The 12499-nt window shown below is 22.7% G+C and overlaps 2 protein-coding genes across 4 annotated transcripts in view; both read left to right on the top strand.

Moving 5' to 3' along the window:
- The window catches only part of LOC122504027 (tyrocidine synthase 3), a 32663-nt gene extending 25844 nt beyond the window's left edge, over nt 1-6819 (top strand). For all 3 annotated transcript variants that reach the window (XM_043614870.1, XM_043614892.1, XM_043614881.1), the window contains exons 11-13: nt 3035-3395; nt 3492-3942; nt 6366-6819. In XM_043614870.1, the coding sequence (XP_043470805.1) occupies nt 3035-3395; nt 3492-3942; nt 6366-6503 (950 nt within the window). In that variant the 3' untranslated portion in view covers nt 6504-6819. The remainder of the gene's footprint in view (nt 1-3034; nt 3396-3491; nt 3943-6365) is intronic.
- Nucleotides 6820-7251: 432 nt separating this feature from the next.
- LOC122504078 (elongation of very long chain fatty acids protein 4-like) lies at nt 7252-11769 on the top strand. The gene is made up of 4 exons (XM_043614979.1): nt 7252-7574; nt 8368-8636; nt 11131-11430; nt 11516-11769. Exons 1-4 carry the CDS (start codon nt 7529-7531, stop codon nt 11681-11683), a joined length of 783 nt encoding a protein of 260 aa, XP_043470914.1. The 5' UTR covers nt 7252-7528; the 3' UTR covers nt 11684-11769.
- The last annotated feature ends 730 nt before the right edge of the window (nt 11770-12499 follow it).

The following is a 12499-nucleotide window of genomic DNA, read 5'->3' on the forward strand; positions in this document are numbered from 1 at the left end:
ATTAAATTAATAAATTAATTATTTATTAATAACAAATTAGTCCAATTATTCATAAATAACATTCTTATTTAACAATTTTAATATCCATTTTAACTTTTTTTAATTAAATCGTGACCAAAAAAAAAAAAAAAAAATCTGACGCACGCGGGAATTGAGCCTACGACCTACTAACTACTAGACAACACTCTTTTTTTTTTTTTTTTTTTAAGATCATTTATTTAAACAATGCATATATATATAGTACAACAAACGACAACAAATGAACAAAAATCGTGTAAATATATATTTTTTTTTTTATATTAGATATCGATGCGGGCTAACATGGCCATCTCGTCGAATTTTATCGTTTATTAATCTCTCATTACTCATACATCACATTCGTTCTTTATAACCTATTGTTTTAAGATTATTTTTATAAATACAATTGTAATTCAGAAAAATTTAAAAAAAAATGATAAAAACTGAATTTTTTTCTTTATTTGATTTTTATCTGTTGATAAAGGGGAATTCTACGGTGTACATTATTAGGGTTGGTTTAAAAAGAGAGAGAAAAGAAAACAGAGTTAAAGTGAAAATATATATAATTATTTTTGTTCTTTTTCTTTATTTTAGTTAACGTTAACTATTTTTTTTTATATTAAAATGTAAATAATAAAATATACACATACATATTTCTTTTACATATTTCTATGCAGGACTTTATGTTTTTAGCAATTTTTAACATTTATACAATTCATATATATTTATTTTTGTAAAAATTAACAAGCTTAAGGAATGTGCATCCCTTACCCAACCAATTAAAACGGGGCGCTTTTTAGCCACCAATATTTATGTTTGTTTATTCTATAGTTTTTGATTCTATCTTTATTTTGCATTTCTTGGGAGAAGCGCAGTTTGATTTCCGGTTCCGCCAGCAAATCATCCGAGTTAAATTTGACGACTCTATCCCGTGAGTGTCTCAAGACATGATACAATATCGGATAGACAACACTCTTACCACTATGCTACGGGACCTACTTGAAAATTATTGCTTTATTGTAGGTGACTTACTGACTTGCTTTTGATAATTCAATAAATTATTTATTGAGACTAATACACCATGACAAATAATTAAATAATTTAATAATAATAATAACAATATTAATAATATAATAATAGACCATAAATATTCATAAATTAATATTTTTATCATTTCAAAAAAAAAAAAAAATGTCAAAACATTTGTGTTAAAAACGTGTTTTTCATTGTTTAAAATCATTATAAACATTAATTTTTGTTATGTAAAAAAATATTTTTTGTTTGGACTTAGAAATTTTTGCTAGTCAATGATGTGGGCGATCCATGAGGGCCCCTCGCGTGGGCCCTCAAGGATTTGCCCTTAGATAAGTTCAATATTTTCAAAAAAAGTAACATTAAATATTTATGAAAAACGTGTTTTTCATTGTTTAAAATAATTGTAAACAATAATGTTTTGTTGTAAAAAAAATTTTTTGTTTGGACTTAGAAAAATTGTTGAGCAGGGCATTCATAATGGCTAAGAGCAGGGGCCCTGCTGGTGCTTTGTGATAGGATTTCTGGAAAAATGTCACTTAATGTTTATTTCAGGTGCTTTGAAATGTAATTTAATGCAATCTGAACTAAAGTTTCTTAATAAAAAAATTTTTTTTTTAAACTTAGATAAATTTTTGAGCAGGGCAACCGTAAGGGCAAAGAACGGGGCCCCTGCTGGTGCCCTCGTGGATTTCTCCTCATGGATATTCCACGAGGGCCCCCAACGGGGGCCTCGGAGCTGTGGGGCTCGAGCGTGGCTTTTTCCACACGGGTAGTAAAATTCATAGCCAGAATTAAATTATTTTTTATAAATAATAAAATTCTTCTCAGGAATTCAATTATTTTTAATACAATTTTAATAAACTTCAATAATCAAATATTTTTAATTATAGTTATTAACAGACACGATTATTTTCAAAAGTTGAAAAAAATTCTTTGTTTAATTCAATTATTCTAAAAATTTTCAATTAAAATTATTTAAAAAACTCCATTATTTTAAAAATATTCAAAGAAAGTCTTCAGAAGAATTTAATTACGATTTTCAAAGATTTTACTAAAATTCTTTAAAGAAATTCAATTATTCTCAAATTTTTTGATAAAATTTTTCGAAAGATTTAAATTATTTTCAAATTTTTTGATAAAATTCTTTGCAAGAACTCATTGATTTTCAATACATTAATTTTTAAATTGAAAATATTTAAAAACTTTTTTTTAAAAAAGTTAGGAAACAAAAAAGCAAACAACAACTAACTTCAAACTGCGAACAGATTACTGAAATTACAACGATTATTAATATATAGATTTTATTAAAATTATTATTAATAGAAAATTAAATTCTTTTAAACAATTTTATTAGAGTTTTCGTAAATAATTAAATTTTTTTTGGAAGAACTTCTTTAAATTGTAAATTCAACTCTTATAATATTAAATTCAATTATTTTTGAAATTTTTAAGTAAAATTATTTATTAAATAATTTATAGATAAGTAATAGTTTTTTGATAGTTTTTCAAGAATTAAATTCTTATTTGTTTAAAAGAAAATTTTCATTTTTTAAACAAATAAGCATATGTTCAAAACGGCGTGCTTGTTAAAAAATACGTGCGGTTAATTTGTAGGGAATCATTTTCTGAAGAGAATAAGCGATACTAAATTAAAATCGATTCATTTTTTAAAAATTCTATAGAAGCGATATGACAGAAAATTTTGATCATATATGCAAATTGTATAAGTAAAGAAATTTTCTAGATTTTAAATGTTTTTCTTGAAAATTGATATTTGTTCTTCCAGTAAATACTAGATATTAATAATAAAATTTTTAATTTTCCAAAGTTAATTGATTATATGTTTTTGGAGGTCTGCATTTCTTTAGATGAACGTCCTTAAATTAAAAAGTAAAATTCAAAATCGAATATTTTAATTTAGATATTGATTGATGAATATTGGAAATATTGATATTTTAAATTGCATACCCTTCATTTTCAGACAATCATGCAACTATTGATTGTGATTATTCCGGAGTGCCAGAAGAAGATATGGCAAAAGCCGAAGTTCTATTTCCAACAGTTGCATCGGTAATTGGACATAGTACTCGACATGCAATAACAATTGACTCGAATTTTTACCATTTAGGTGGAAATTCTCTGAATTCAATTTACACAGTGACAAAACTAAAAGATCAAGGATATGAAATTAGCATAACCGATTTTATCACAGCTAAAACAATGGCTGAAATTTTACACCGAATGAAACTCAGTTCGGATTTAAATTCAGACGAAGACATAAATTCGAATAAAAATTATTACACCGAAATGTTGAACGATTCACACCAAAACGATGTGATAGAGTAAGTTTTTCACTATTTATCACTATTTCAAAAATTCCTATTTTTTCCCTCAGCCAAACAACAAATTAATGGAAAAAATGTTTTCTTCCTTTCCAGAATGATCACCGAAAGTTTCTACTCGAAAGCCGACCTGGAACAATGGATTCTATCAGATATATTGAGAAGTGATTATTCAGAGTTAATGAAAAAAATTTGGAAACCATTGGTTGAGAAGAATTTTAGCTTTGTGATAAGATCTAAGGAAAATGATAAAATTTTGAGTGTTGCACTTAATTTTGATGCACTGGATGAACCGGAAGTTATAATTGAATCAAAATTGACGGTGATTTTTGAATTTTTGGAATATTTAGAGGGACCAATTAGAGACACAAGATTGCCAAAAGGCCTTGGGAAAATATTGCACAGTTTTATGATGGCAACAGATCAAGATGTTAGTGCAGCGGAAAATGTCTTGTTAATGAAAGAAATGGAACATCAATGTTTAATTGTAGCGAGGCGAAAAGGTTTTGCGGGAATTTTCACCACTAACACTAGTCCACTCACGCAGGTAATGAAACAAAAATTAAAATTACTTTTACATATGCTAATTGAAAATTAATTTTCAAAATTTACTTTAATTAATTATTATTTAACCAAAATTTATTAAAATTACAATTTAGGAAGAAATTTGCCAATTTCAAAATTCAAGCCTCAAATCGACATTAAGGCGCAAAAAAAGTCGCTTACTCGATTAAAAATACAACAAAAATAGAAAAAATCGTTCATTTAATTCAGAATTGGCACAAAAATGAGATAATAAAAGAGTTTTAAAATAACAACGGGAGTAAAAGTGGGATAAGTGACTTGGGAGCAAAAAAAAACGTACTAATGATTTGAAAAATATTAATTATAAGAAAACAAGTCTTTCTTTACAATTTTAAATATTTTCTAATCATTAATTATAATTAATTTATCCATAAATTACACAATCATTTTAACCCGTTTTTGCTCCCAAGTCACTTATCCCACCTTTGCTCCCGATGTTATTTTATACCATTTTTATTATCAGCCCCTCAAATTTTAGTTTGTATTTCCCTGACCTTTCACTTATTTCTAAATTCAATTATTTAAAACTTCAATAATTTTGTTAAATAAACATTTAAATCCTTGTTATTTATTTTTCCGCAGGAATCACAATTTTTTAAATTTCAATTTCTAAACTTTTATTATTTCTAAAAATTACAACTATGTAACTCTTACAAGATTCAATAATTTTCTACAATTTTTAACTAAACTTCTTCTCTAAATCAATTACTTTTAATAATTTTATGAAAGTTCGAGAATTCAAATATTTAGATACAAAAATTGTATTGAAAGTTTTTTTGAAAATATTGAAAATAATTGATTTTCAAAAGAAATATAGAACTCAAATAAAAAATTAAATTTGTAGAGAATAAAAAAATTCCTAAAAATTGCTTGTTAAAAATATTTTTAAATAATTTTTGAAATATAATAGATTATTCAATTTATATATAATAAATTTTCAATTATAGTTATATATAGTATAAAATTTTACAAATAATTGAAATTAAGGAAAATTTTTTGAAAATAATTGAATTTATCAAAAAAATTTGTTAAGAATATTAAAAAATAAACAACTTTTTTTAAGAATTTTAATTGTATATGGATGAATACATACATGACTTTTTCAAAATTTTAACGTTAAGTCTAAAGAATGAATTTTTTAAAATGTCAGTTTACTTTTTTTGAAAATAATTGAATTTTAAGATATTATAATATAAAAATTCTAAAAATTACATGTTTTAAAAATATTTTATTATAATTTTTTGACGATAAGTTTCATGAATTTTTATTTAAAGATTTTTCATTAAAATTTTTTAGAATTAAATTATGGCCGAAATTTGCAATTAACATTTTTTAAAATTTGATATATAAAAATTCTAATGAATTACTTGAAAAAAATTAATTACTTTCAATAAGATTTTAAAAAATTTTTATTATGTAAAAACTTTTGAATTATATATTTCCAAAATTTAATTACAACTTAAAAAATTATTCAAAAATAATTTTTGAAAGATTTGACTATAGTTATATAGTCCCTTTTTTAAAATAGACGTAAAAATTACAAAAAAGTCGCTAATTAAAATTAACTTTCAAGTTTAATGTAACTTAATTAATTAACTTTTAAGTTAAATTTATTAACTTTATAATTTAGGAAAAATTTGAATAATTTTTTTTCAAATTGTGAAATATTTTGTTATGCCTTTAACAGCCCATGAATGAATTTAATTATTGTAATCAAAAAATATATTAATAATACATTTATACATTTTTTGAATTCTTTCTCAAAAACGTTAATAATTACCATTATTTATTAAACAAGAAATCCTCATTTTTAATAAATTAAAAGTATTAACAAAAATATCGAAGTTCATTTGAGCGTTCAAAACTTTAGGGACATAAAATAGCAGTTTTTTTTCACATTGTAAACAGAACCCTAACAAATGACTCTGTTTATTATATAAATTATTAAAGACAAATTCTTCGAGAAAAAGGTTTTTGAAATTAAATATAAATGAAAAGAAGGCAATTAATACTAGTAAAATAACATTTAGGTACCTTATTAATATTTGAGAAGGATGAATAGAGATACATGACTTCCTTTTCGAAATATTCTCCTTTTTTCCTTTTGTTCTTACTTTAGTTCCTCAAATATTTGTTAATCATCGTATACATTCTGATTAATTCACCTGAAAAAAGAGATTTAAATAAGTTACAAATAATAAATTATCAGTTTCATTGTTTGTTAAAATAATTAATAATTATTATATATAATAAAATAATAATTAACATAAAAATCTTAATTAAAAAATAATAAATAATAAATTATAAGTAATTTTTTCAGTAGATTCAATTCAATGAAGAAATAAAATTGAAAAAATAAATTTAATTTCTTTATGTTATTTTCAGCAACTCGGTACCGATATTTATAATTATGATGTACTTTTGGACTACCAAGTTAATCAATACATGGCACCAGATGGAACCAAGCCTTTTGGAAAAGCTCCTGACGATCAACGTGCAGTTTGCTCTTGGAAAGCCATTTAAAACAAATAGTTTAAGAAATAAAATAGTTGCTCCATTTTACACATAAAGTTTTTTTTTACATAAAACATTATTAAAATTAAGAAAATATAAATCATTTAACATCGAAACTAAAATTAATTGTAAAAAAAAGATATTTCTCTGGATGAATATGAAATCTTTCAAGTTTCTGCGATATTTTAGCATTAAATTTACGCTCACTGTAAATATTTCGTGTAAATAAGTATATAATATAGAAATCTACCATTTGTCAAGTTTTTCTTTCAAAAATTTCTTAAATAACAGTAGAGCCAATTTAATAATTTTTTCATATTGTCAAAATTTTCAAATTCATTTATTTATTTATCAACAATTCTTTCCTTATTATAAATAAAAATAATTTTTTGTGATAGAAATTAGTAATTTTATAGTTGAAAATAGAAATAAGATTTTCTTTGAATTTTCTACAAATATTTATAATTTAATGGTAAATTTCTTTGCTCATAAATAATATATACATATATAATGAATATCATATAAAAGTTACTCAAATAAATAAAATAAAATAAATTATTCATATTGGAAACGTATTTTCATTTACCATTTGAATTCCAAACTATCGAATAAATTTTTAAAAGATAAATATATAATTAAGTACATTACATCATTATATTATGATAATGTGTAGAATAATATAAAAATAAAGAAAAAAACTTTCTTTTATTCAATAGGAATTGAGGAGCCAGTGACTTGATACTATAAAAACTTTTAAAGCATGGGTCAAGAAGTTCATGTTTAATGAAACCACCTCCATGTATCGGAGGTAGAGTGAAGCTTAAAAAGAAATTCCTTTGTATTATAAAACGAATTACTACTTCATTTCGTATGAATGAGATTTCCAAATATTTTAAGCATCTAATTAAAAAGTTTAAGAACGAAAGACTTAGATCAGTCAGATTCAAAACTTCACGCGGGTTAATCGTAGGAACGGTCTCTATAAGAAAAAAGAAAGTAATTTAATCATAGTTAATAGTTACACTGAAAAAACAATGAATTTAACGGATATATATAATCACTATTATTACGAGCAAGCAGGTAAGTTGATTTAATAATAATTTTTTAAATAAACATTTTACAAAAAGTGTCAAATTTTTTCCTATATTCAAATTTGTTTTACTTGAAAACAATTTTTCCTGCTCTTCTTATTTTTAACGATTATTTAAATTTAATAGATGTTAAAGAGACAATTGTTTTTAAAAATTGTTAATAAGTTTTTTTTCTATTAAAAAAAATTTTATTATTCCGTTAAAATTAATTTAACAAAATAAGAGAATTTTTTCAAGAAAGGTAGAATGTGAGAAAATAATTCCATCTGCATTTAAAAGTATATCTAGCTGAATAATCGTATAATGCAAAAAATGTGTGATGCTGCAATTTAACTTTAAAGAAACACAGGGACGGAATAATACGTTTTTCAAATCCTTAATGATGTCATACTATACTATAAGGAAAAAGAACAAAAATTATCTTTAATTTCATGTTTTTCAATCTAGATAGAAAAAAAAATAACGGATCTATTATCGAATTAATTAAACTTCTTCTCGATTACAGTAAACTGTCTACGTCAGCGAATACTTTTCAAATGATTTATAAAATAGAAGAAAAATCTTATTTTATTCCTTTTATCATAGAAAAAAAATTATAATTTATTTCTTTTATCACAAAAAGATGAAAATATTAGTTATATTTATAAATTTATTTTATACAAAATTTATATATTTATATTATTATTATTATTAGTTTCAAATTTTTATTTTTTTTGCACTTAAAGCGCAAAAGTGATTGAATCGAAATAATTCTAATGTTGATAATTCCTGTTAAATTTTAGATCCAAGAGTAACAAATTGGTTTTTAATGGGCAGTCCATGGCCGATTGCAATAATATTACTCAGTTATATAATATTTATATTTCATTTGGGACCTCGTCTCATGAAAAATAGGGCAGCATTTGAATTAAAAACATTTATCAGATTCTACAATATATTTCAAATTATAGCAAATGCTTATATAATAAGAGAAATTTTGGTTGTTCATCCTGACGCAACTGCTTTACGTTGTGATGAAGGAGATTATTCCATGAATCCTGATGCTGTCAGGGTAAGTTTGGGATATAAATTATATAAATAAGTTATAATAATTACTATTGATTTATTCAGGGTTGCAGCAAAAATTTAATTTTGTTTCTCCCTGACTTTTCCCTGATTTCCAGACAAAATTTTGACTTTCTCTCTGACCCTAAAGAATATTCTGATTCACTCTAAAAATTATTAGATACTCAAAAAAATGTTCTATTACATTTAATTACGAATTTCTTTAATTGTAAAATTATTCCAAAACACCAATAACTTCTTTTTTAAATAAATATTTAATAATTATTAATTTTCCACAGGAAATAAGATTTTCAAAAATTTCAAATTTCAATCTTTTTGAAATTCAACAACTTATAAGAATATAATTATTATTATAGAACATGCAGATATCGATCACTCCGAGTCTTCGACTCGGAATGATCGATTTCTTCATGTGTTATAATAATTAAAGTTAACCGAGTGATAAAATCATTATTATATATTATAAGAATATTGTTACTGTAACTTCTTCAAAATTATTTTCATCATTCAATGCTTTTAATTTTCAATTATTATCTACAATTTTAACTAAAATTCATTTTTAAATTAATTTTTTATTAGAAAATTCTACGAGAATTCAATTATTTAAATACAAAAACAAATAATTTATTGAATAAATTAAATGTTTATTAATATTGAATTCTCAACAAGAAATAAACAAATTTTTTAATAATTGAATTCTTTTGACGAATTTTAATAAATTTTTTTTAAATAATTACATTTTTCGAGGAATTTGATTAAAATTGTATTAAAAATACTTGAAATTCTGCGATGAGTCTTATTATTTATGACAATAATTCAATTCCTAAAATGAATTTTATAATTTATGAAAATAATTGAATGTTTATGAATTTATTTATTTATCAATTTATTTATGAATTGAAATGTTTGCGTAGAATTTTATTTAAAAATTTTTTAAATAATTTATTTAATTTTTTTGAAAAATTTTAGAAAATAATCGAAATTTTGTCATAAATTTTATTTAAATTTTTGAAAATCATTGAATTCTTGCGAAGTATTTATTAAAAAATAGTTGAAAATAATTGAATTCTTCCAAATAAGATTATTAAAATTATTAAAAATAATTTAATTCTTGCCAAGATTTTATTAAAATTTTTGAAAGTAATTGAATTTTATGAAGAATTTCTTTTTAGGTTTTAAAATAAGTTGAAAATTATTAATAGAAAATGAAATTCTGATAAACAATTTTATTAGAGTTTTCATAAATAATTAAATTTTTTTGAAGAATTTCTTCGAATTTTTTGATAATATTTCAGTTTTTTTTAATAATTTCAATTAAGAATTTTTAAAATAATTGAAATTTACAAAGAAATATATCAAAACTTTTGAGAATGATTGAATTTTTTAGAAATTTTTATTTAAAGTTTATTGAAAATAATTGAATAATTGAAGAAAATTTCAAAATAATTGAAGAATTTTATCAAAATTTTAGGAACTAATTGAATTCTTTCGAAAAATTGTATTAAAAATTTTATAAAATAATTGAATCCTTTCGTGAAATTATATTAAAATTATTTTAAAAGTAATTGAATTCCTATAAGATTTTTAATATTTATGAAAATAATTAAATGTTTGCGTAGAATTTTTTCAAAATTTTTTTTTTAAATAATTGAATTCTTTTGGAAAATTTTATTAAAATAGTAGATATTGAAAATCATTGAATTGAGGGATGTTTGAAAATAATTGAAATTTTGGCAAGAATTTCATTAAAATTTTTGAAAATAATTGAATTTCGGCGAAGAATTTTATTATTTATAAAGATAATTGAAATTTTGAAAAGATTAATTAAAAAGTTTTGAACATAATTGAATTTTTGCGAAGAGTTTTATTACTTTGGAAAATAATTGAATTTCTGCAATCATTTGTAACTTCTCTAAAATTCAATTTTTTTAGTGTTTTTAATAAAAATTCTTCTATAAATCCATTATTTTTAATAATTAATTAAATATACATTAAAAAATTTAACTAATTTCAGAAGAATTTGAATTATTAAATTTTTTCTAAAATCTAAGTTCTTTAAAATTTATAATTAAATTCATTCAAAATTGAAGTTTTATAAAATTTCAAACTAAAACCTTTTGAAGTTCATCTATTTCTGAAAATTGTAAACGTAATAATTTTATGGTAGTTCTTCAAGAGAAAGGTTGTGTATTAGAATTCGTAGTAATTTCCTAGTTTATGAGGCAAAAAAAAGACACAAAAATTCAGAATGTTCTTATGAATTCTAAAAATTTAATTTTTTATAGTACTTTTAATAACAATCTCTGACTTTTCCCTAATTCTCTTACCAATTCTACTTTCCCTGACTTTTCCCTGATTTCCTTGACCTGTGACAACCCTATTATTCTTTTTTTAAATAAAGAAAAAAAAAGAAAATGAATTACAAAATATTTTTGTAATTAACAATAGATTAAATTTAATCATGTGAAAAACAATTACAGCTTGCCAAAGCATGTTATGTGGCGACAATGTTAAAAGTTATTGACCTAACGGAAACAATTGTTTTTGTACTACGAAAGAAAAATAATCAGGTTTCATTTTTACACGTGTACCATCACATCACAACAGTATCTATTGCAATGCTCTCAACACGATACATCGCTTCGGGAATGGCTGTTTTCTATCCAGCGTTAAATTGTTCGATTCATGTGATAATGTACACGTACTATCTTCTTAGCAATATAGAAGGCGTTAAGAAAATGATTTTTCCATTCAAACGCTATATAACAATTGCACAAATGGTAAGTCTCAATTTTTAATTCTTTTTATTAATTTTATATAATATTGTAAACTATGTTCCAATTAATTGGAATTTTATTATTTCAGGTTCAATTTGTGCTTCTAATTTTCCATGCACTGGTTTCTTTACAACCGTCGTGTAAAGTTCCGAAATTCCCCGGAATAGCTATGATTCCAAATGTTATTTTTAATTTTATGTTATTTTTTAATTTCTACAAACGAGAGTATTTGAGTGAGACGAAAAAAACTGAATAAATATTATTCATTTTGTTAAAAAATAATTTATATGTAATAATGTATTTTATAATTTGTATATGAAATAAAACAATTTTTTACAAAAATTACTGCTTTTGTTATATAATTATGATTGTATATTTAATTTTAAACCGATAAAATTGTTCCCTAATAATATCATAGTTTCTAAAGACAATTTTCATTTATATCGAAGAAAAAAATTAATATGGAATTAAAACCATTTTTGAGACTTGGACAAATTTACAGGTTATGTCAAATAAGATTAAAATTTACCATTTTTCTACTATTATTCATAAAATTTTGATTTTACTACCTAGAGTGTATTTTTTTACAAAAGAAAAAATATACTCCTAAAACGAAGTTGAATGTCAGGATATAGAAAACTAACTTCCTGTATACCTCATAATTTTGGCTGAAATAAAAACTGTTTACAGAAAATATCACAATTAACAAATTTTTCATTTATGATTTTGATTATAGATAAAAGTAACAATTGATATAATTGACAATAGTAAATTGCAAATAACAATCATCATTTTCTAATTGCGCCAAAAATATTGAGGTTATGTTAATCAGAAGACAATATTTTTGTGCAAAATCTGAAAAATAAATTAAATAATTGAAAAATTTCAAATTATACCTGAATATATATTGCTTGTAACGAAAAATATTAGATAATTCATTCACTTTCATCACAAAATGATCAATGAAATGAATGAAATAAACCAGAAATAAACGACGTGGTCACGAAGCTTGGTTAAGTTAAGTTAAGTTAAATTTGATTGGCACTATACTGGCTTTATGCCTGTATATCCG

This window comes from Leptopilina heterotoma, unplaced genomic scaffold (genome assembly GCF_015476425.1).
Source record: "Leptopilina heterotoma isolate Lh14 unplaced genomic scaffold, ASM1547642v1 Lhet_11, whole genome shotgun sequence".
Taxonomy (NCBI): Eukaryota; Metazoa; Arthropoda; class Insecta; order Hymenoptera; family Figitidae; genus Leptopilina; species Leptopilina heterotoma.